At 38.8% G+C, this 24,934-nt stretch overlaps 1 protein-coding gene across 2 annotated transcripts in view; it reads left to right on the top strand.

Moving 5' to 3' along the window:
• Positions 1-24,436, top strand: part of LRRC36 (leucine rich repeat containing 36) — a 46,040-nt gene extending 21,604 nt beyond the window's left edge. The window contains exons 6-14 of one of the 2 annotated variants that reach the window (XM_072731705.1): positions 7,673-7,800; positions 9,243-9,288; positions 12,799-13,239; positions 15,167-15,456; positions 17,442-17,607; positions 18,591-18,736; positions 19,525-19,648; positions 22,540-22,654; positions 24,101-24,436. In XM_072731705.1, coding sequence (XP_072587806.1) covers positions 7,673-7,800; positions 9,243-9,288; positions 12,799-13,239; positions 15,167-15,456; positions 17,442-17,607; positions 18,591-18,736; positions 19,525-19,648; positions 22,540-22,654; positions 24,101-24,326 — 1,682 coding nt within the window. In that variant the 3' untranslated portion in view covers positions 24,327-24,436. The remainder of the gene's footprint in view (positions 1-7,672; positions 7,801-9,242; positions 9,289-12,798; positions 13,240-15,166; positions 15,457-17,441; positions 17,608-18,590; positions 18,737-19,524; positions 19,649-22,539; positions 22,655-24,100) is intronic. The other variant, XM_072731706.1, reaches the window with a different exon arrangement.
• The last annotated feature ends 498 nt before the right edge of the window (positions 24,437-24,934 follow it).

Raw genomic sequence — 24,934 nt, 5'->3', positions numbered from 1 at the left:
TGTGGCCAACCCTGGGTAGGACAAAGACAATATAGTTGAGAAGTAACCAACTTGAAGAAGCACAAGATTTACTGACTGTTTTTCCTCCTTCCTCTCACTACCAGAAAAAGCCCTATTTATTGAGTAGGCCTAAGCCAGAACCCATCAAGTACAAGCTGTACTCAGAATTCAATTTCATTTACATCCATTTATATCATTTAGTACATTCTGAAAATTGCATTGCCAGTCCCTATGGCCCCTGAGCATTGCTAGGGTGATTGATTAATTAGCCAGAGACTCATGATTCATCTGCATCAGTGCAGCTCAGACCCTGGGCCTTCTGTGTTTCTCCACCTTGAACCTTTGCAGCTGCAGAATCTCTTGTGTTTGTGCTATATTCCTGGTGAGTGTTGCCTATAAGCACTGTTGGTAACCTAATAGGATTAAAGTGGTTATGTCACATTAATGATCATGACACAGGCAACTAGATAGCTTTCCATAAAAGAAATGACATGCAGTGGACCCTTATGGATTAACCTGGCACTCATCAGATGACCTTTTAGGTGAGAAAACTTTATTCTGTAGAGGCCTTTGTCCCTTTGAAGGATATACCAAATTATTTATAATCTCTAAAAATTAATCCCTGAAAAAAATTAATCCCTAAAATCCCAGCAATTACTTTTAAAGATGGGCTGTGTAGCTTAGACATTAAGAATTTCCAGTTTATAACATATTTTGTTTTCCTTACTACTTATCTATCCATGTGGACATTTATTGATAAGTCAGTTTCACATGATTTCATGGTAAAATAAGCCATTGTGAAGTATGATTTTTATTATTCTTTCTTGGAAATCTCAGTGCACATACATTATGGAGCATGGATTGCTTTATTTCATTTTAAATAGCATTTTTCATATTTAAAATTTGATGAAATTCTGAGGCACCCAGTTAGCTCAGTCAGTTAAGTGTCTGACTCTTGATTTCAGCTCAGGTTGTGGTCTCAGGGTTGTGGGACTGAGCCCCATATCAGGCTCTGTGCTCAGTGAGGAGTCTGCATGAGATTCTCTGTCTCCCTTAGCCCCTACCCCTGCTCACACAATAAATAAATAAAATATTTTAAAAATAAATAAAAATACAGTGGGAAGTCTACTTAGGATTCTCCCTTTGCCCATGTCCTCCCTGCTTGTGCTTGCTCTCTAAAATGAATAAATACATATTTTAAATAGATAAAATTTGATGCTATTCTATTTTTTAAGATTTTATTTATTTGAGAGAGAGAGAGCACGCACACATGGTGAGAGGGACAGAAGGGAGGGAGAAGGAAAGAGAACCTTAAGCTGACACCTTGCTGAACCTGAAGCCCATCATGGGGCTCAATCTCATGACCCTGAGATCATGATCTGAACTAAAACCAAAAGTCAGCACTTAATCTACTAAGCCACCCAGATGCCCCTGATGAAATTCTGTTGTGATAATTTTGGAAAATACTAAAAAGCATGAAGAACAGCATTTTAATCACTCATCAGCCTGTACCCTAGAGACAATCCTAATTAATAATTTGGTATACAGCCTTCCTGTATTTTATCTAGGTAAAAACATTCATATATCCATTTCCAGAATCATGAAGATATAATGAAGTATAATTTGACTGCCTCTTTTTAGACAAGCTGAATTAAACTTCATTTATGTCATATTACATCATTAGCACACATAAAAATTCCCTCCATGAATTGTCTTAAAGTGCATAGTTTTAGGGCATCTGGGTAATTCAGTTAAGCGTGTGGGACTCCTGGTTTTGGCTCAGATCATGATCTTATGGGGCATCAGGCTCTGTTCTCAGCAGGGACCTGCTAAAAGATTCTCTGCCCCTCCCCGTCCTCACACTCCTGAGCCCACTCTGTCTCTCAAATCAATCAGTCAGTCAATCAATCTTTTTTTTTAAGATTTTATTTATTTATTTATTCATGAAAGACAGAGAGAGAGGCAGAGACACAGGCAGAGGGAGAAGCAGGCTCCATGCAGGAAGCCCGATGTGGGACCTGATCCCGGGACTCCAGGATCACGCCCCGGGCCAAAGGCAGGTGCTAAACCGCTGAGCCACCCAGGGTTCCAATCTTTTTTTTTTTTAAGGTGTATATTCTCTACTGAGAACAATTAGCTTTACTAGACACAGGGCATTTTAAAGGTTCTTGAAAGCTCCAGCTGTTGCCTGGATTTTTTTTTTAATATAAAATTGATCTTGCTACTTTGAAACGTTAAAGAGCTTTGCTTTCCACTGAAAATTATGTTTGTGCTAGACCCCTGGGAAGTGTTGCCTATAAGCACTGTTGGTAATCCAATATGACTAAAGTGGTTATGCCATGTTCAAATGGTTGTGCTACAGGCTAGGAGAAAGCTTTTTGGAGAACAATTCCCACTAGCTCAGTTGTTCCAAACAGTGCTTTCCAACCAGTCATTTACAATGATACCTATTAGCATGGCTACTATTAAAAAAACAGAAAATAACACATGTTGGCAAGGATGTGGAAAAATTGGAACTACTGGTCCCACTGTTTGCTGAGAATATAAAATGGTACAGATACTATGGACAACAGTATGGCAATTTCTGAAAAAAATAAAAATAAAATTACCCTGTAAAGCAGTAATTCCACTTGGGCCTATCCTCAAAGAAGTGAAAGCAGGGTCTTAAAGAGGTGTTTGTATACCTATGTTCATAGCAGCATTATTCACAGTAGCTAAAACATGGAAGCAATCCAAGTGTCCATGAACAGATGAATGGATAAGGAATGTGCGATATATACAAACAATGGAATATTATTCACTATTTAAAAAGAAGAGGGCAGCCGGGGTGGCTCAGTGGCTTAGCGCCACCTTCAGCCCAGGGTGTGATCCTGGAGACCAGGGATCGAGTCCCATGTCAGGCTTCCTGCATGGAGCCTGCTTCTCCCTCTGCCTGTGTCTCTGCCTATCTGTTTCTCGAATAAATAAATAAAATCTATTAAAAAAAAAAAAAAGAAGAAGAAGAAGGGATCCCTGGGTGGCTCAGTGGTTTGGCGCCTGCCTTTGGCCCAGGGCGCGATCCTGGGGACCCGGGATTGAATCCCACATGGGGCTCCCGGTGCATGGAGCCTGCTTCTCCCTCTGCCTGTGTCTCTGCCTCTCTCTCTCTCTGTGTGTGACTATCATAAATAAATTTTTAAAAACTTTAAAAAAAAAAAGAAGAGAATTCTGACATATGCTACAACATTAGTGAAACTTAAGGATATTATGCTAAGCAAAATTAGCCAGTCACAAAAAGATAAACATTGAATGATTCCACCTATACGAGGTACTTAAAGCAGTCAAAACCATAGAGACAGAAAATGGAATGGTGGTTGCCAGCGGCTGCAGGGAGGAGGAAGTAAGGCATTAGCATTTAATGGATATAGTGTCAGTTTTATAAGATGAAAAGAGTTCCAGAGATGATGGTGATGATGGTTGCACAACATTATGAATGCATTTAATACTGCTGAACTGTACACTTAAAATGGTTAAGTTAATAAATTTTGTGTCATGTGTATTTTGCCACAATAAAAATAATTGAGGAAAAAAAAACCCAAATCTATGGAGTTAGTAAATATATCAGTGGTTTCCAGGGGCTAGAGGGGAGAAGGGATGACTAGGTAAGGGTCCCCCTTCATTCTTTTGCGTGAGGGGTGGGACATGTGTAGCTGCTACTGATACTGCCAAGAGCTGAAATTGACTGAAGTTAACTTCAATTTAGCTTCCAGGTCTCCCCCACCCCCCCACCCCGGGAAATGCGAGCCATTCAATAGACTCCAGAATTCCAAAATAGTTACATTAGACAGATTCTGCGGATATAATTGTTTGCCTAGGTGGAAGACAGATACAGGCTGCTTCTTACTCTGCCATCTTCCCCTGTCTCCATAGTTTTACTTTTTCCAGGATGGTGTATAGTTGTAATTATTAAATATGTAGCCTTTTAGATTGTCTTCTTTACTTAGTAATATCCCTTTAAGATTCCTTTATGTCTTTTCATGACTTGATAGCTCCTTTGTTTCTAGTGCTGAATAATATTCTGTTGTCTGGGTGTACCACAGTTTATTTATCCATTCACCTACTGAAGGATATCTTGGTTGCTTCTAAGTTTTGCAATTTTGAAAAAAGCTGCTATAAACATCCATGTGCAGTGTGTGTAGACATACGTTTTCAACTCCTTCAGGCAAATACCAAGTGTTTAATTTTGTAAGAAACTGCCAAACTGTCACCCAATACAATCTGCTTTTTAAAATATCTTTTTATATACTGAGCTCCTTAAGTTGAAATCGCTCAAACTGGATTCATATTCTCAGAATTTGTGAGAATAATGAGTGAGAAACACTGATGTAGATGGGCACATGTTATAGAAGCTCGGACTGTGCTAAAAGCATATGTGAAAAGGTTTTGTGGCAGATGTGGAAACAAAGCCCTTAACTGTTAAAGACAGGGGAGCCCTGGGATAGCCTGGGAGGTTAGTGAGATTGGTTTGAATATCTGTGTGAAAGGGTCAATGAGGGGATCCCTGGGTGGCGCAGCGGTTTAGCGCCTGCCTTTGGCCCAGGGCGCGATCCTGGAGACCCGGGATCGAATCCCACATCAGGCTCCCGGTGCATGGAGCCTGCTTCTCCCTCTGCCTGTGTCTCTGCCTCTCTCTCTCTCTCTCACTGTGTGCCTATCATAAATAAATAAAAATTAAAAAAAAAAAAAAGAAAGAAAGGGTCAATGAGTATAGCAGGTCATAGACAGTTGAGTAATCAGGTGGTTTGGATAGAAGGTTTATGTTGAGTAGAATGTCAGATTACCGGAGAACAAAAGATGATTTACATGCATATAGCACATATAAACTCTGAGTTGAAGGAGGTCATAACTCTTTTTAGCCAATTCGTTTTACCTTTTGATAGAATTACACCTAAAATACATAGATCTAATTGGTATCTTATTTTATTTTTTTTAATTTTTTTTTTAATTTTTTATTTATTTATGATAGTCACAGAGAGAGAGAGAGAGGCAGAGACACAGGCGGAGGGAGAAGCAGGCTCCATGCACCGGGAGCCTGATGTGGGATTCGATCTCGGGTCTCCAGGATCGCGCCCTGGGCCAAAGGCAGGCGCCAAACCACTGCGCCACCCAGGGATCCCCTAATTGGTATCTTATTTTAAAACAGCAAAGGGGGGCAGGCATCTGGCCAGCTCATTGGGTAGAACATGTGACTCTTGGTCTCAGGATTGTGAGTTCAAGCCACACATTGGGTATAGAGATTACTTAAAATATTTTTTAAAATAAAATAACAAAGAAAAATTCATCACAATCACCCTTGTACAGGAATGAAAGCATTATCTACAATAGCCCAAAAGTCTATCAGCTGATGAATGAATAAACAAAATATGGTATATCTATATAAGGCACATTACTCAGCCATAAGAAAAGAATGAAGTACTGATACATCTACAATATATATCTTGAAAACATCATGCTAAATAATAGGAGCTAGACACAAAAAGCCAAATATCATATTATTCCATTTATATGAAATGTTCGGAATAGGAAAATCCATACAGAAAGTATATTGAGGGATCCCTGGGTGACGCAGTGGTTTAGCGCCTGCCTTTGGCCCAGGGCGTGATCCTGGAGACCCGGGATCAAAATCCCACGTTGGGCTCCCGGTACATGGAGCCTGCTTCTCCCTCTGCCTATGTCTCTGCCTCTCTCTCTCTCTGTGTGTGACTATCATAAATAAATAAAAATTTAAAAAAAAGAAAGTATATTGATGGTTGCCAGGTGCTGGCAGGGAAGAGAGAATTGAAAGTGACAGCTAATTGAGTTTCTTTTCAGATAAAATAGATGGTGGTGATGGTTGACAACTTTGTGAATGTACTGAAAACCACTGAATTGTACACAGTAAAAGGGTTAATTGTATGGTATATGAATAAAGTTAAAGATTCCTCCCCCCCTCCAAAAAATGATTCTATAGCCCTTGGTAATTGATTGAAGTTTGAGATGAGTAAGAGTCAAAGAACTTGTTTCTGTCTTGAGGGATTGGTTGAATAGTAATGCCAGTGCTGAGATGTAGTTTTGAGTGGAAGGTGGGGAGCCTCAGTAGAAGTAGGCCTGGATGTGAAGATAATGAGTTTGGTTTAGAAAAAACTGATGTTTTTCTTGTCTAGGACAGGGGCACTCCTTGGAGGCAGTTCAAGAAACTTAGGTGTGGACATCAAAAGAGAGATCAGACTTAAGATTTAGATTTTGGGTCATCCAGATTTAGGTGATAAAGAGAAGGTATGATAGCATTCAGCAAAGAATATGGACATTGGGGAATTTGAAAGAACCTGTGAATCTCCAAAAGAATATAAGTACAGTAGAAGGAAAACCAAGATGGAGCAGGGTCTTGGACATCTGGGAAGTCTAAGTATTGTTCTGTAGGATTAAGGTAAGAGAAGGCCTGTACCCAAAATTGCAGCTTACTTACCATTCTCATATTCTACTAAGAATCAGGGTAAGACCAGTAATTTCTGCTTTACTTTGCTTTGTTTTGTTCTCTTCTGTGTTACTAGTGCAATAGGGGCCAGAGAACATAAACTTTGAAAGCTTAAAAGTAGTTGTGTCAAATACAATGGTAGAAGAGCATTTTATATTGAAGTAATAGGAAATTCCAGTCCCAGAAGGCAACTCAGAAATAAGAAGCATTTTAGAACCCCAAAAGGAATGAGGAGCTGGATTTTCAAAAAGCTGGCTTTATTCACTGCATATTCTCAGTTTCCCTGGCTTACAGGAGCTTTCTGTTGCCAGAGCCTACAGATGAGAACTAGCAGAAGAGCACATTGTTTGACTAAGGCCCAGGTTTTTGAAACTATCTTAATTCTTACATAATCCTGTTAGGAGAAAAAACTTTCCTAAACAGGAAACTCTTATTTTCATCCAAATTCCCCCCAAGGTCCAGATCCCAGAACTCTATGATTAACAAGTTGATCAAGAACTGATCAAGAATGTACTGGGTGCCTGGGCAGCTCAATCAGTTGAGCAACTGACTCTTGGTTTCAGCTCAGGTCATGACCTCAAGTTCCTGAGTTGGAGTCCCATGTTGGGCTCTAAGCTCAGTGCAGAGTCTGCTTGAGATTCTCCCTCCCTTTATCCCTCCCCCTGGTCACACGTGCTCTCTCTCTCTTTCTCAAATAAATAAATCTTAAAAAAATATATGTACTAAAACTTCTGTACAAGTGTTCCAATCTAATAAAAATCCCAACTGGCTCTTTTTGATAATAGTTTCTAGGATGGCCAGGACGAGGATATAGTTTTGTTTATCTGTTTGTTTTAAAGATTTTATTTTTAATTAATCTCTACCCAGTGTGAGGCTTGAAATTACAACCCCAAGATCAAGAGTTGCATGCTCCACTGACTAAGCCAGCCAGGCACTTCCAATTACCTTGTTTTAACCTTAACTCAACCCTAAGAGATAGGCGGTTTAGGTCTTATCATCACTGTTTTATAACGGAAAAATCAGAGAGATTAAGCAGTTTGCCTGAGTTCACATGGTTTCCAACTGGTAGCACCAGAACTAGCTCTCAATCTTGTGACTTCCCTTCCAGTATCTTTCCATAGACATGTTGCTGTGGAAGTCTGGTCAGTGCTTCATTGTGTGCCTTTTCTTTTAACACAGACTCAAACAAAGGACTTTTTATTCCCTTCCCTAACCGGGAAATAAAGGATTCCCTAACAAGTACTTCTGCAACCCAGGACAATGCTATACCAGATCAGAAATTAGACACTTTCCCACTGGGAACACAGGTAATGTATTCACTTTCCTGTTGACTAGTCAATGATTACTACTAACAATTCATTGGACTTTCAATTATTTATGAGATCTAGGAGGACTTGTTTGATGAACGCATTTTAGACCCTTTAAAAGGAAAGAAGAACAGACAGGATGCAGAGGATCTTCTCCATTAGTTGCAATCTCCCTTTTCCCTCTCCCCTACTATCCCATTATTGAAAGTAGCATATTTATACATACAACTTTAGCACATTTTATGCCACATGTTTTGGCTCTCAAACAGGAATACAACAGTTAGAGGTTTTGGCTAGTTTTAAAATTTCTTCTCTCTACCAAATGTCTCCATCCCTTGTTACATGACTTCTTACATTTTCTACCTCTGACTTTTTCTTTAATCTATCTATCTATCTATCTATCTATCTATCTATCTATCTATCTAATCTATCTATTTATCTATTTAAGAGAGAAAGAGAGAGAATGAATGGGAGAAGAGAGTGAGGGGAAGCAGACTCCCTGCAGAGCATGGAGCTCCATGCAGGACCCGATATGACCTAAGCCAAAACCAAGAGCCAGATGCTCAACCAACTGAGCCACCCAAGCACCCCTACCTCTTACTTTTAATTACTGAATCTTAACATCTCAAGGGTGGCTTTCCCAAAGCTGCCTCTCCATTGGAACATAAAAGGAGAAAAGTTAAGGGGTAAAGATGGCATAGAAGTTGTGGGGAGGTAGGGATTGTGTAAAATGAGGCAAAAATTAAGACTAAATTTTTGGTGAAAAAAATTGGTGGGAGGGGGATACAACCATTATATAAGACTCATTTGTATGAGTGAATATGATGTAGGAAAGAGAATTGACTGCTTTAACTTCTCCTTTTGTATGCATTTTCTTTGATAAATTATGAGCAATGAAATTGCTTAAAATAGCCAAAAGAAGGGAAAAAAGAAGTGAGAGCTTTGATTAATCCACATTTGGATAATCAACATTGTACTAGTAAAAAGTATGGTTTTTTTCAGTTTGAGTTTGTAATACCTTCAACTTTTTTTTTTTAATTTTTTTTTTTTTTTTTTTTTTTTTTTTTTTTTTTTTTTTTATTTATGATAGTCACAGAGAGAGAGAGAGGCAGAGACACAGGCGGAGGGAGAAGCAGGCTCCATGCACCGGGAGCCTGATGTGGGATTCGATCCCGGGTCTCCAGGATCGCGCCCTGGGCCAAAGGCAGGCGCCAAACCGCTGCGCCACCCAGGGATCCCTAATACCTTCAACTTTTAAAAAGACAGATTAGCATTTAGTTGGTTCCTTTGTTTTTGAAGATTCTCTTTAGGTAACTTAGAAACTAGCTCAATTACCATTTTAAACTATCTTAGTATTTGTTTTAAAGGAAATGTCTAGTAAGGTCAGGTCTGGATGTCTAGTAACTCTCTTTTCCTAAACATTCAAACTTTTTTTGTTGCAGGAAGTGGCAAGAAGGGAGATCCCAAGTGACAATCACCAGGAAGATGGTAAATATTTTGTTCAGGGAGTATTTTTCTCCACATTAATTAAAGAAACCTAGATGCGATGAGATTTGGGAGAAGATGTCTCAGCCCTGGGGCTCTACATAGTCAACGAACTCTTTCTGCTTTAGTTGGGGGCTGCCCTGGATGCTTGGTGATCTGTGAGGCCTTTCTGGTTGAAGAGTGGATATTCTGACTTCATTTGTACTTGACTTTTTGTACTGACTGGCTACTCCTTGTTTCTTTTTCTTACCTTTCTTGCCGTCTTTTGAATTTATTATGTTTTTATTCATCCATTTTTTCTCTCTACTGGTTTATTTATTAGTTATACACCATTTCAATACTTTTATTATTATTCCCCAAACTACAATATGTGCTCTTAATTTATATAATTACAAATTAATCAATACTTTAACTCTCCTCTTAGAAAATTTTAAGACCTTAAAGTACTTTACTCCTTTTAGTCTCTCCCAATTTATATATTATTATTATTATTATGGATTTTAATTCTCTATATTTTTTAGCCTACATGAAATTGTTTTTGTACAGTGTTCATCTGTTTATCTTTATTGGGCAGCCTGGGTGGCTCAGTGGTTTGGCGCTGCCTTCGGCCCAGGGCGTGATCCTGGAGATGGGACTGAGTCCTGCGTCGGGCTCCCTGCATGAGCCTGCTTCTCCCTCTGCCTGTGTCTCTGCCTCTCTCTCTCTCTCTGTGTCTCTCATGAATAAATAAATAAAATCTTAAAAAAATTATCCTTATTAAACAAAGTATTTACCACTTTGTTCTTTTTTTCATCCTAGATTTCCCTTCCAAGATCTAGCTAGCTTATAGTGTGTCTTTTAGAATTTATCTAGCTTATAGTGTGTCTTTTAGAATTTAATTTAGTGTGGGTTTGCTCTGTTGAATTCTTTCAGTTTTTGTTTGGGTGAAAATGTCTCTATTCCACCGTTACTCTTTTTTTTTTTAAGATTGATTGATTGATTGATTGATTGATTTATGATAGTCAGAGAGAGAGAGAGAGAGAGAGGCAGAGACACAGGAGGAGGGAGAAGCAGGCCCCATGCCGGAGCCCAACGTGGGACTCAATCCCGGGACTCCAGGACTGCGCCCTGGGCCAAAGGCAGGCGCTAAACCGCTGAGCCACCCAGGGATCCCCCCACCATTATTCTTAAAGAGTATTTTGGCCAGGTATAAATTTCTAGGTTGGCAGTTATTTCCTTTAGAACACTGAAGGTATTCCACTGTATTCTTTTGTTTTTGCTTTTGAGAAGTCAGCTGGATGTCTGTTACTCCTGCAAAGACAATCTTTATTTTTTATTCTGACTGCTTTTAAGATTTTCCAATTGTCTTTGGTTTTCTTCAGTTTCAATATGATATGTGGATTTCTTTTTATTTATCCTGCTTGGCATTTATTACACTGAAATCTGTAAATTGTGTCTCATTAATTCTGGGAAGTACTTCAAATATTATTTGTGTCCCATTCTTCCTCTCTGTCCTTCTGGGACTCTTGATTAAATAAAAATATGGTAGAGATTTTTACTTTGTCTTCTTTCTCTTTGTCTCTTATTCTTTTATATTTTTCATATTTCTTTTTTGGGGGTCTGTTCTGCATTCTGTATAATTCCTTCTGACCCATGTTTCAGTTCACTAATATTTTCTTCAGCTGTGTCTAATCTGTTGTTAAGCTTGTCTGCTGAATTCTTAATTTCACTAGTCTTATTTCTCAGTTCTATAAGTTTTATTTTTTTAAGTCTTCTGGGTCAATTTTAATAAAAAGTTTCCAGCTTGTTTTATATTTCTTTAAACATAGTAAATGGGGCAACCCTGGTGGGGCAGCAGTTTAGTGCCGCCTGCAGCCCGGGGTGTGATCCTGGAGACCTGGGATCGAGTCCTGCATCAGGCTCCCTGCATGGAGCCTGCTTCTCCCTCTGCCTGTGTCTCTGCCTCTCTCTTTGTGTCTCTATGAATAAATAAATAAAATCTTTTAAAAAATAAATAAATAAATAAAATAAACATAGTAAACATAGATGTTGCATAGGCTGTATCTGTTAATTCCAATATCTGAAATTTATTGTCTAATTTTTTTCTACTCATACTTATTTATGTTGTCTCATTTCCTTTTTTGTTCCTTTGCTTTAGCTACTTGCTATGTATTTGAAAAACCACTTATAGGAATTATTTAAAGTCTTACATAAAATAATTTTTTCCAGATCATATTTTCATTTGTTTCTACCAGGTACCTGGGACACTATCATTCTGGGATCACTTTAAGCTCAAAGTTTAGGATTCCCCAGATCCACTCAGATGATGCAAACCTGGATTACCAGTCCATACAACGGCTGGCTTATTTCCAGTTTACCTTTACTCTGAAGGTTGCATTCTGCTCGGGGATTCCATCTTAAAGTGTATGTGGAGGGGTGGGGGTAGGGATGGTTTTTTATAGTCCTCACTTTGCATAGTTGCTAAACTTGAACTTCTGTCCCTATTACCCCAAAATTCCTAAAAGTAAAAGTGACTTTCACTGCTAGACTTACCTATGTGAGTCCTTGCTGTTTCCTAGATTTTGGCCTAGAAATTCCTCACTAGCTAACAAGTTCTTTGATGCTTTTAAGAACTTGTATCATCCCACTTTTTTAATGTCTTCAATAGGAGACACAGTCTGAATTACCTAATTTCAGCATCTGTTATTAAATTCTTTTTGTTACATAAAAAAGTTGTTCTGCATCATTTTCTCCATTGTATAGGCTGGCCCTGGGTAAAATGTTGATATTCTATAGGTCCTATAGAGATAAAAAGTGCCTGATTCTACTTTTTTTAAGGTAAAGTGACTAAGTCAGGTATAGTATTTTTTGCTTTCTAAGGAAGACCTTTAAGCACGTGAAACTCTGAAAATTCCAAAGAGCACTAAGACTAAAATTTCTACTTACTCCACTCTGACACTCTTTAGAGATGACAGATAGCTGTTGGAAAGAAATGCTTTATAGCTCATTAGGGATTTTCATAGATTTTGGATTCCCTGCCATTTAATTGGCTTAGGATATCCATTTCCAGTGTTTGAACTTAGAGCCTCTGAGTAGAGTTTGGGAGTAGGGGTGGGCCTAGCTTTATTGTGAGGAGTCTATGAAATTATAGACCTGCCAACTATTGTCTATGGACTGAAGACATAACATCACAACTACTGTCATATGGAGTACACCAAAATTTCTATATGAAAACAACATCTAGAAAACTCTGCTACTACAGTTTTAGGAGGAAATTCCTAGGGGATTATGTTGACATGAAATTTATTTCCAGAATGTTAGAGATTCTTTGTTTACACAGTGTCCAATATGTTTTACTGTTCCATGTAAAAGTCCTTTTATCATTTTATGCTACTGTTTATCAAAATTATAAACCATCTCTTCCTGAGAACTTTTTCTGGTAGACAGTGGTATGCCCAGTGAACTGAGGTACCCTAACTGAGCCAAGAATTCTCATTGTATTTTGTGTTTTCTTTTTCCCTCGGTGGTGGTTAGAATTCAGACGCTACTCTCCTCATCAGTCCACAGTCCGATCCCCAGAGAAGATGACTAGAGAAGGGTACCGACTGTCTTTTTTGGACAATAAGTCTTCAGGTTCTTCTCCAGAAAAGGACTTGATACTAAAACCTGATACTTATCAGCTTACCCATGATGTCTCATTGGGTAAACGTCTGGATGTGGGTGATTCTAGCCAGATCCATCCCTATCAGTTACCTTCAGATGTTGGTCTAGAAAATTATGATAGTCATTATTCTCAAAATCTATGCCTGCACGGAAGTCTTGGTAAAAGGCCTCAGAGAAGCAAGAATTACAGAGAATATAGCATAAAGCCTTCAAATGACACGAAGGCCACCACATCCCATTCCTGTGGAGACTTACTGACTTCTCTGTCAAATCCTGACTCCAGCACTGGAAGGCTTTTGAAGCTTAGTTCAGGTAATAGCTTCTTGTCAGTTTATAGGCCTTTTTCTAGTCATGAAGATAGAGGTATAACTGGAAATTTTGGAATTAACATTTCTTAAATTGCATTAGTGATTCTTAAATTTTATTTTGGGGCATCAGTAGCCAATGAAACCTCCACAAATCTTCAGGACATGAGTTTAACATGATAGATATATTGAAGAAAATTTGTGGAAATGTGAGCTTCATAACTATATGCTGTTGTAGCTAACTAGCATGCCAGGACATATTTCTAGTACCATCTAGTCTTCTCTGATCACAGTCACTTCTATTCTGAGTTATTTTTTCCAAAAAAGCTAGTTTCTATGTAAATGATAGAGACTATGCTTCAGTTATTTATTAATTTATTCAACAGAATTTATTGGATACCTACTATCTGCCAGATGCTGCTCTGCAGATAAAGTAACAAACAAAACTAAAGTTCCATTTATCTTTTACACAATAAAAAATTCCCAATTTTCATCCATTCTAAAGGGGTAAGACAGGGGATCTCTGGGTGGCTCAGCAGTTTAGCGCCTGCCTTGGGCCCAGGGCGTGATCCTGGGGTCCCGGGATCGAGTCCCATATCGGGCTCCCTGCATGGAGCCTGCTTCTCCCTCTGCCTATGTCTCTGCTTCTCTCTCTCTCTCTCTCTCTCTCTCTCTCTCTCTCTCTGTCTCTCATGAATAAATAAATAAAATCTTTAAAAAAATAAAGGGGTAAGACATGATAAACAAGTTAGCATATAAATATGTGTCAAGTTATGATAAGTACTGTGAAGAAAAATAATGTAAGGGTATAGAGAATAATGAGGAAGTGATGTTTTAGAATGATCAGGGAAAGCTTCTCTGATGATATATAGTATTTGGCAGTGCATTAGCAAGTAGCTTTAAGAGATGCATGGTTAATAAAAGACATATTGAGGTAAGTTCAAGAAAGAATTGAGAAGAAGCAATAGAGTCATAGACTATATACAATCTTTCAAGGAGGTTTGCAGTGAAGGGAAGTAGAGAAAGAGAACTGTAGATGGAGAGGTGATGGGATCAAGGAAATTGTGATGGAAATGATCCAGTAGAGGCATCTAGCGCCAATGATGTAGGAGAGAAAAGGGACAATCACAAGTAAAAAAAAAAATCCTTGGGTAATCAAGAGGTTAGAATCCAGTCCACCAGTGGAGAAGTTGGCCTTAGAAGCACAGATAGTTCATCTTTTATTAAAAAAGGAAGGCAGAGGGATCCCTGGGTGGCGCAGTGGTTTAGTGCCTGTCTTTGGCCCAGGGCGCGATCCTGGAGACCCAGGATCGAATCCCACATCGGGCTCCCGGTGCATGGAGCCTGCTTCTCCCTCTGCCTGTGTCTCTGCCTCTCTCTCTTACTGTGTGCCTATCATAAATAAATAAAATTTAAAAAAAAAAAAAAGGAAGGCAGAGAATTTATAAATACAAATACAGGTGAGTTGGTAGATTTGGTGGCAAGATCATGTAGATGTTTTATTTGATTGCATCTGTTTTTCTTAGAAAAATAGAGTGGTCAGCACCTGAGAATGAGAAGGAGCAGGTGTTGGAAGTTTGAAGAGAAGAGAGATGTCAAATGGTCATCTCAGAGAACAAAACAGTAAATCGACTAGTGTATTAGTTATAACTGGGCAATACAGGGCCCAATTAAGAGAGTGGCCATGAGTTTAAAGACAGAAAAGATGCATGTTCTCCAGCCACTTCCTACTACTCTCATGCAGGCTTGGAGTCCGTAGACAGTTGGATTTAGACAGTTATGATTTTGTCAGGTGGAGTGGGGGAAGGGAAAGGATCCAGAGAATTGAGGGTGTATAGTAAGAAGAGGTTGTTATGACTAGGTGGGGTAAGGTTGGTAGTGAGACATGAGAGAGTTGAAAGGCAGGGTCATCTCCCAGCCTGTTTCCTTCACAGATCTGTATGCCACAACCCATTTCAACAGTGACCCTGCTCTACTGGTCAATGCAGAGCAACAATTATCTACCAGTGTCAGTGATTTGACTCCAGCACATGGTTCTTTCCCAAACAACCCTGCCCTGGGAGACTCTCTACGGACACTGCTGTTGCCTACTGGGACCTCAGAACATAGAGAGAGTTTGACCAAGAGATCATTAAGTCCATCGAGGAGAGGATTCAAACGGAAGGACAATATACTTGCTGCCCTGAATCCAAAGATTGGTTTCAGAGATACTACAGGGAGCGAGGCAAGTACTGGTTTGTTTGTGCTTGTGCAAAAAAACACATCAGATCCAAGACCACAGTGGGGTTTTGTTGGGGATGGCAGTGATTCTGACCAAGGGTACTACAAATTCAAAGGGATTTTTAGAGGCCAGTGGTTAATATGGCCAGGCCAAAGCCTGTGACTCTTCTGCCCTTGGGAAAGACTTTCCCTTTCTGCTGCATTTTCTCATTTCTGTCACATTGAGAACATTCCCTAATCTACTTCCAGAGCATAAATATTGTGGGGACATATGTTGATAATAAGAAGTGGCAGACAAAGTTTACCACAGCAGGAAATGCAGAAGTTGCCAGGGGCTGTGGATTGGCTGAAGAGTGAACTCTGTAGCACTGATGTTTATAATCTTAAAATTATTCAGTTTTTTTTTTTAAATTCAGTCAGTCATTAATGAACATATATATATAAATGAATAAAAAAATTGTGAATTTTAATGGACAGGTCTACCTATACATCTTTCTATATAAGATTCTTTATAAATAAAAAGTAACTTTAGTATTGGGTCCAACAAGGAAGCCCGGGTGGCTTAGTGGTTTAGCGCCACCTTCACCCCAGGGCGTGATCCTGGAGACCCGGGATTGAGTCCCACATCGGGCTCCCTGCATGGAGCCTGCTTCTCTCTCTGCTTGTGTCTCTGCCATTCTCTCTCCCTCCCTCTCTCTCTCCCCCCCTCCCTCTCTCCCTCCCCCCATCTGTCTCTCATGAATAAATAAATAAAATTAATTTTTAAAAATAAAATAAAATAAAATGTTATAGGGGCACTTGGGTGGCTCAGTCAGTTAAGCGTCTACCTATAGGTCAGGTCATGATCCTGGGGTCCTGGGATTGAGTTCCATGTCTGGCTCCTGCTCAGTGGGGAGTCTGCTTCTCCCTCTCCCTCTGACCCTGCCCTCTGCCCATGTTCTCTGTCTCTCAAATAAGTAAATAAAATCTTTAAAAAGTTCTATAACACTTATATTTAATATTGTAATTGAATACATATTTATAAGTATATATTATACATAATATATAAATATATAAATAAATGTATACAAATATAATATATATTAGCATATTAAATATAAGCTTATGAGTTAAAATTTTTTAAATACTCACTCAGGCCCCCCTGAGTGGCAAAGTCAGTTAAGCATCTGCTTCTTGATTTTGTCTTAGGTCATGGGATCAAGCCCTATATCAAGTTCCATGCTCAGTGCAGTCTACTTGAGATTCTCTCTTTTTCTCCCTCTGCCCCTCCCCTCATGCTCTCTCTCTCTCTCTCTCTCTCTCTAAAATAAATAAATCTTTTAAAATAAAATGAAATAAGATAAAATACTCCCCATTTTTGGGAGGCTAGCTGGCTCAGTTGGTAGAGCCCTGTTGATCTTAGGGTCATGAATGAGTTTTGAGTATCATGTTCATTGTAAAGATGACTTAAATAAACTTTATTTTTTTAAATAAACTTTAAAAATTAAAAAAAAAATACTCCCCATTTTATGATCTATAATATTTTTTTAAGATTTTATTTTTATTTATTTATTCATGAGAGACACAGAGAGGAAGAGAGGCAGAGACACAGGCTGAGGGAGAAACAGGCTCCATGCAGGGAGCGTGACGTGGAACTCCCTCCCAGGTCTCCAGGATCAGGCCCTGGGCTGAAGGCAGCGCTAAACTGCTGAGGCACTCAGGTTGCCCAGTAATATGTTTTTAAAATGTTCTGCAAGTTTAATCTTTTTATACTATATAACTTAATGTTTTTTTTAATCTCTACAAAAAATTAGTATACTATTATATTTGAAATTATCTTTGAATATACTACTACATTTGCTTAGACATAATATTCAAATCGAAACTGAATGATGAAGCCGCCTTTTTTTTTTTTTTAATGTTAACACTTTAAATGTCCAGAGTCTTACCATATTGTGTTAGAATGACAAATGGTTGGTGTTTGGTTTTTTTTTTTTTTTTTTTCTTGAGCCTCTCTCTAGTGACCTGGGCAGTTTGCATGGTTTGCCAGGAAATCACAGTCCCCCGATTTCTGCCAGAACCTCCCATGTGGCCACTGTCCTCAGACAGCTCTTGGAGCTTGTGGATAAGCACTGGAATGGCTCTGGCTCTCTCCTCCTTAACAAGAAGTTTCTCGGTAAGTGAATGCATTCTCTGCTCCTGGAGAAGGGCTCAGACCTTGCTTCCAGTCTGTGTTCCTATAAAAGCCACTCAGCCCCTTTAACTTGTAGGGAAAAAATTGTTCCCGTGATCACTTAACAAAATCTTTCAGTGGCACAGTAACTGACAAATCTGCATTTTTCTCATAATCTTCTTCCCTGTTTTATCAACATCCTTCCCTCCCATACCAATTGTTTTGTCTCTTTAATGACTTTTTTTGGTAGTCTTTAAGTAATACGTAGAGTGATGAGGTATGTAAAATAGAGCATGGTGGTGGTAATGATTACAGAAGGATTTTATGACCCTTGGGACAGTGCCAATAATAAATACAATAAAAATTGGGTTTGATCATCAGAATTCTAATATGCCTATTGAAATGTTATAATTTGAAAAATTTGAATGAATGAATAAAATATTTGGACTCTTCTTAGGGCTTCTTTTTTAGGAATTTGGAGGAAAGAATGTTCTGTAAATGTTGCCCCCACAGTATTATTTGTTTAATGGAAAAAAAGTTCAAGGAGATATTGGTGGTGGTAAATGTTTAGGAAAAAGGAAAAACTAGAAACTTTAACATTGCTTGGGCTTAATTTTGTTTAATTTGAATTTCTAAAGGGATACATAGGAGAAAAAGTCTTAGCATAGTTACTTTCCTTCCCACATTGACTCTTGTCTCTCATTTTTTAGGAAATTATCCTCAGGAGCCACTCATCAGTGACTAGAGAATAGCACAGGGCTATTGAGGGACTACTCATGAAGGTCTACAGTCATTTCTCCATAGAGGGGATGGGATAGAATTTCTTATCCATTATGAAATACCTCTTACAGCCACTTAGTAAATTTTTGTAAAAAAGGGGGTATTAGATAACTGTATTTGTCCTACAGAGCTGGTAGTTTTTGACTAGGAATTCTGTGCTTTAGCTTTTAAGATTGGCTCGTGTGCCCTACCTGAATTTTTGGCAGGTCCTGCCCGAGATTTGCTTCTGACTTTGGTAGTCCCTGCTCCTTCCCAGCAGTGGTGTCACTCACATCCTGAAGACATGTCAAAGACCTTCCGGAGAAGAGAGATGGAATTGAAGGAGGCTGGGCATGTGGTCCCCAATGACATGGTATGCCTCTCTCATCTTCCTTTCCTAAACTTTCTTTATTAGAAAAGGATAGAGCAGCAAAACTAGAACAGCTTTGTGCCATAAAGATCATCATCACCATGAACCTAGATGTTTGGGAACCAAAATACAAAGAAGTCAGGGAAACTAGGAACACAAAACTTGCCAGCATAAGGACAACTTGGAGGTTCTGCAAGGATGACACCCTAATATTTCCCGTATTCCAAAAATTCTAAAGAAAGACTTGGAGAAAGAAAAAAATGACCTTAGAATGAAAATACTTAGGTTCATATTTTGGAAGGTTATGGTTTAATTCTAATGAGAGGAGGTCAATGTCTCTGGGATTGGCTTTCCTCCCTTCTGATGGAACAGAGAGCCCTGAACCAGAGGCCATTCCTAGAGCATTAGGGTGCTGAGTTTAGAAAAGGAAGAAGGGACTCCCATCCTTAGGCTTTTTCCCTCTTTTCTTAACCTAAGAGGATTTTCACACACCAACTTGAGCTTCTAGAAACTTTGGATAGGTGATTCAGAATTGCGTACTACCTGTCAAAAGAAGTACTTGTTCTTCAAGAGTAGTGGATAACTCACAGGAAAGATTGCATCTCCATGTGATGTTTGTTTGCTGCACTTGTGCTATGTTTACCAATGAATTAAAATTCTAATGAGAAAGTTAGATGCTGACCTCCACTCGTTTTATCACTAAACAGAGGAAAGTGTCTTTCACAGACACTAAAAGCACTCCACTCAAATTCTTAATATACCTGTATTTTGTTTTCTCATTTCATCTAAAGGAAAGCTTGAAGCAAAAACTGGTCAGAGTACTAGAAGAAAACCTCATTTTGTCAGAAAAAATCCAACAGTTGGAGGAAGGTGCTGCCACCTTGGTGGTGAGTGGGCACCAGTCACACACTTATGGTGAGTTCAGGAAAGCAACATGTGGGATGTCCCAAAACAACTGTTTATAGATGACCCATTTAATAAGCTTCATTATCTAGAGGTCACATGGCTTCCTATATAGAAATAATCATCTTGCCTCAGAGAGTTGTAATATAAATGTCTTGAGTTACTGTTTGAAGCTCTTTGTCAGTGTAAAGCAGGTACAGATGTTATTATTGTCATTATTTTTGAGACTGACACTTTCTGATTATTGCAGAAGATCTTGTTCTGTGGGCACCAGCTGGCTCAGTCAGTAAAGGTGTGCCTCTTGAGCTTGGGGTTGTGAGTTTGAGCCCCACGTTTGGTGTAAAGATTACTTAAAATTTAAAAAAGATCATATTGTTTATAGATAGTTGGGAAAATATAAGGAAAATATAATCCCATTATCCTGTAATACTGCCATTATTATTTCTGGTATATTTTATTTCACCATATCCCAATACATATATTTTTAACTTAAAATTTGAGAGGGACGCCTGGCTGGCTCACTCTGTGGAGCATGCTACCCTTGATCTCAGGATTGTGACTCCCAGCCCCATGTTAGGTTTAGAGATTACTTAAAAATAAAATCTTTTAGCAGTGCCTGGATGGCTTAGTCGGTTAAGCGTCTGATTCTTTTTTTTTTTGGCTCAGGTCATAGTCTTTGGGTTATGGGATCCAGCTTTGCATCAGGCTCTGCCCTCCGTGTAGAGTCTGCTTGTCCCTCTCCCTCTGCTTCTCTCCCCGTTTTTCTCTCCTCTCAAATAAATAAAATCTTTTAAAAAATAAAATTTATGACTTGATGTTTTAAAAATAAATAACATATAACAAAATGCATACATTTTAAATTAGATGCATTTTGACAAATATATACACTCTTTTAATTCCATCTCAGTTAAAATACTGAACATTTCTCAGATCCTTGTGCAGTGAGTTTCCCCTACTTTCTACCCTAGGCAATCAGCAATCTGATTTTAATACCCTAATATTATTAATTTAATGGTAAAGGCATTTCCTATAATATCATATGAATAATTTTTAAAAATTTACAAATATTCAGAAAATTTGAAATGAAATGCTTGAGTGAAGACCCTAAGTAGAAATGCTTCTCTGAAATTGTCTCTTCCCTTTGAATGGAGCTGAGAGTCTTAATATTCATTATCATGAATAATACACCTGTTTATGCACATAAATTTTAGATTATTTTCCTAGGAGACATTCCTAGATGTAGAATTTAGTGGCTCAAAAGATGTGGACATTTTTGAGGTTTTTATTGCATATTGTCAAAATACTCCCAAGCAAGGTTTTTTTATTTTTTATTTATTTTTATTTTTTTTAATTCATGGAGACACAGAGAGAGAGAGAGGCAGAGGCAGAGACATAGGCAGACGGAGAAGCAGGCTCCATGCAGGGAGCCCGATGTGGGACTCAATCCCGGGTCTCCAGGATCACACCCTGGGCTGCAGGCGGCGCTAAACCGCTGTGCCACCAGGGCTGCCCAGGTTTTTAAAATTTATACTCACATCAGCAGTGAGTATATTTGAGTTTTTTTTTTTTTTAAGATTCTTATTTATTTATTCATGAGAGACACAGAGAGAGGCAGAGACACACACAGAGGGAGAAGCAGGCTCCCCACAGGGAGCCCGATGTGGGACTCAATCCGGGAACTCTGGGATCATGACCTGAGCTGAAGGCAGACGCCCAACCGCTAAGCCACCCAGACATCCCAGCAGTGAGTAAATTTGAATGCCCTTTTCACTCCATCCTTGTCTACACTGGTTTTTGGTATTTTTACATTTTTTTTTCTATTGTGATGTGAAAAATAGTATCCCATTGACATTTTGATTTGTACTACTTTATTATTAACATAGTTTAGGCCAGTATTTTAGATAATATCTATCCTGAACTTTAAACATTTAGCTCAGCATTGCTAAGCAAACATCATGAGCATTTGGATTTATATGAGGAATTTGATTTAGAAGTCAGCACTGAATTTCCAGAATTGGAACTCCTCACTATCTGATTCTCACAAGCCTGAATAATCAAGGCATCTCCACTTACCTACTCTGAAAATAGATGTTTGTTTGCTACATGTCAACTTTCAGTCAGCCATTAGGTACAGTACTGTATTTTGGCTTAGTGCTGATACAGCTGTTTCAGCTCTGTTTTCCATATTCTATAACCTTGCTACTCAAAGAGTGATCCATAGATCAGAAATGATAGCATCACCTGGGAGCTTGTTAGACATGTAGAATATTGGGCTTCCCTCAAACCTACTGAATCAATCTGTTTTTAACAAAATCCCCAGGTGATTTATAAGCATATTAAAGTTTAAGAAGTACTGTTCTAGAAGACTGACTGACTTAGGACCAGAGTTCCTGTGCTTTTACCTACTTCATTATTGCAGTCATTGGTAATATATTTGGGGAGCTAGACACTATGAGCGTCTTGACTACAAATTCAGTTTCTGCAAGCACTCACTGAGTTATTACTATGTGCCTGACGCAGTTCTAGATGTTTTCACTGATTCTATAAAGAGTGAAGGACAGCCATTCACAAAGTAAAATGGAGAATACAGAGAGACCTAATATAAGTTGATTATGCTAAATGAAGATTATATCCTCATAACCATGGTGGGGCAGGGTTATTAGCTCTAGTGAAACTCAGAAAAATAAACTAATGTGAAATATTAAATGGTTGAATTTTCATTCAGATCTCTCTGTTGCTAAGCCCCATATTTGCTGTCTCTAAGGGAAGGACTGGTGAATACAGTGTGGAGGTGGGGGCAGGGGGGTGCCCAATTCTTTAAGATGGCCACCTGACTATTTAAACTGTGCTCAGAGATAGTGACTTGGAATCCTGTTCACACCTGGCTACTGTACCCTCTGTAGACGATCTTCTGCGCAAAAACCAACAGCTGAACATGCAAGTGGCTTGCCTGAATCAGGAGCTTGCCCAGCTGAAAAAGCTGGAGGAGACAGTGGCCCTTCTCCATGAAAGTCAGAGGTAGGAGAGAGTCCATCTAGCTGGATTCTGGAGCAGATATTTACTTTCTTTTATATGCTTTGTCTTATTTGATAATATCTATATATTTTTCACATTCATTTTGTGTATAAACCTCATGTATCTGGGTGTATCCATGTGTAAACCTTCTGTGTTCCAGGACACATGAGGGACTAAATGTCTTTGCTGGCATTGGTGGATTGCAACACCTCAATAAGTAGTTTCTCACTGGATCCAACAGGACCCTTGTTTGAGTCAGCTAGCTTTACTTGATCACTACATGCCCCTAAAATCATCTCTCTGGCTCTTCTGGAAAATGCCTGCCTCCTAATGATCTCAGAAGACACATTAAGCACTTAGGGGGAATGATAGAAAGTCCAATGTATTTGTTCTTTTCAGAGGAGTTTAACAGCATCAGCCTCTTCAAAGAACATAATTCATCCCTCAGGATGCCAGCTAGACAAATCAGAAGGGGCCCCAAGAATATTGTATTGGTACATTTACAGAAGCTCTTGACATTTTGATTTGCAAAACACCTTCACTGTGGCTTTCAGTGAAGTTTAAAGAACTCCATCCCCAAACCTTGATCCCTAAACTTTACTTCCTGAATAGCTAGTGAATTAGGATAGCTCCATATTCAGAGAATTGGACTCAGATCCATTGTAGACTTTTCGTTATAATTATTTCAAACACAAAAGCAGAGGAAGTGGTATAAAGTCATCCTCCTCAAAATGGGTTATCAGAATCACCTGAAAAACTTACTGAAATGCAGATTGCTGGGCCCCCACTCCCCAGAGTTCCGACTCGGGCCTGATGGGGACAGAGAATTTACCCTTCTAATAAGTTTCCAGGTGATGCTGTTGTTGCTGATTTGGAGACCACATTTTAAGAACATTAGGGTATATCTCTTTAAGTGATATACAAATTGCTGTATTTTAAAGTAACTTGAAATAATTCTTTGTGTTGTCAAACCATGTGTTTTGTTTTGTTTTGTTTTGGCTAGCCTCTGATAGCTTTTAATATTATATGGTAATACAGAGTCCAAGAATACAGTCCTGACTAGCACCATCAGTTAATTGCAGAGGCAGGATAAATTAGATGAAGTAGAGGTTAAGATTTGGGGATAGAAATTGGAGGCTTGGTCAGATGCCAATCTTCCAGTACTTCTACTTACCTCATCATGAAAGTGCTTTGGAAAGAATAGAACAATCATATAAAATGTGAACTATGTTACTGCTACAGTCAGTCTGGAACATTATCAAACAGAAATGTAATGAAGAAAGAAACTGTCAGCCTGCTTTTAAAATAACCCACTCATAAATCGGTCAGTTCTTTCTATTTAAAGATGTTACTTCATTTAACATTTGTCTTTAGTAAACATTTCAGGTCTGAATAGCATCTGCTTTGCTTTTATGATTTCGTGACTATCTTTTTTTGCCTGTGCCTCAGATCCCTGGTGGTAACTAATGAGTATTTGCTGCAGCAGCTGAATAAAGAGCAAAAAGGTTATTCTGGGAAAGCACTCTTGCCTCCTGAGAAGAGTCATCATTCGGGGAGATCATCACCCTTTGGGAAAAGCACACTGACTTCCTCCTCACCAGTAGCACATGACACGGGTCAGTATCTAATACAGAGTGTCTCAGACTCTGTTCCAGAGGCTAGTTTATGGAGCTAGTACTGAGCACCTTCTCTGCAGCTTCCCTCTTGGCCCCAGGGGCTCTCAGTGTCATTGCCACTAGTATGGTGGTATTCACCTATAAGATTAAGAAAAAAATCTTAATCTGATTACATTGTATTGGTCCTTTTTATTTCTCTTTTTATCTCCTCCTGTCTAGTCATTCTTTCTTCCTGCTCACAGAAATAATGCATGTAATTCTAGGCATATCACATAGAAACATTTGGCTGAAAATGTTGAAGAGAAAAAAATCAGACATTTTTCTGATTTTTGAAACTTGAAACTATGCAGTAGAAGGTTTAAAAAGAACATCAGTGGACAGATGTGTTTTGTGTTAGAAAAATTTAGAGACCTTATACTGATTGGCTCATCAAACATGTTTTGAGTTTCCTTCCACCATAGTAAAAAGGTGACACTGTCTGGTGTCAGCTTAGGAGCAGCCCAACTATTGAGTTGAAGAGAAAAGCAAAACTCATGTGATAGAGTTCAAAGATTGATAGTGGTACCTAACAAGTTTAAATACAAGCCCAAAGATGCCCTGGAGAGAATGACAGGGAGAAAGAGAGGCAAAGAAAGGAGTTTCCACTCTGGGGAATTGGAGAAGGCGC

This window comes from Vulpes vulpes, chromosome 12 (assembly GCF_048418805.1).
Source record: "Vulpes vulpes isolate BD-2025 chromosome 12, VulVul3, whole genome shotgun sequence".
Taxonomy (NCBI): domain Eukaryota; kingdom Metazoa; phylum Chordata; class Mammalia; order Carnivora; family Canidae; genus Vulpes; species Vulpes vulpes.
This window is presented reverse-complemented; position numbering and strand designations above follow the sequence as displayed.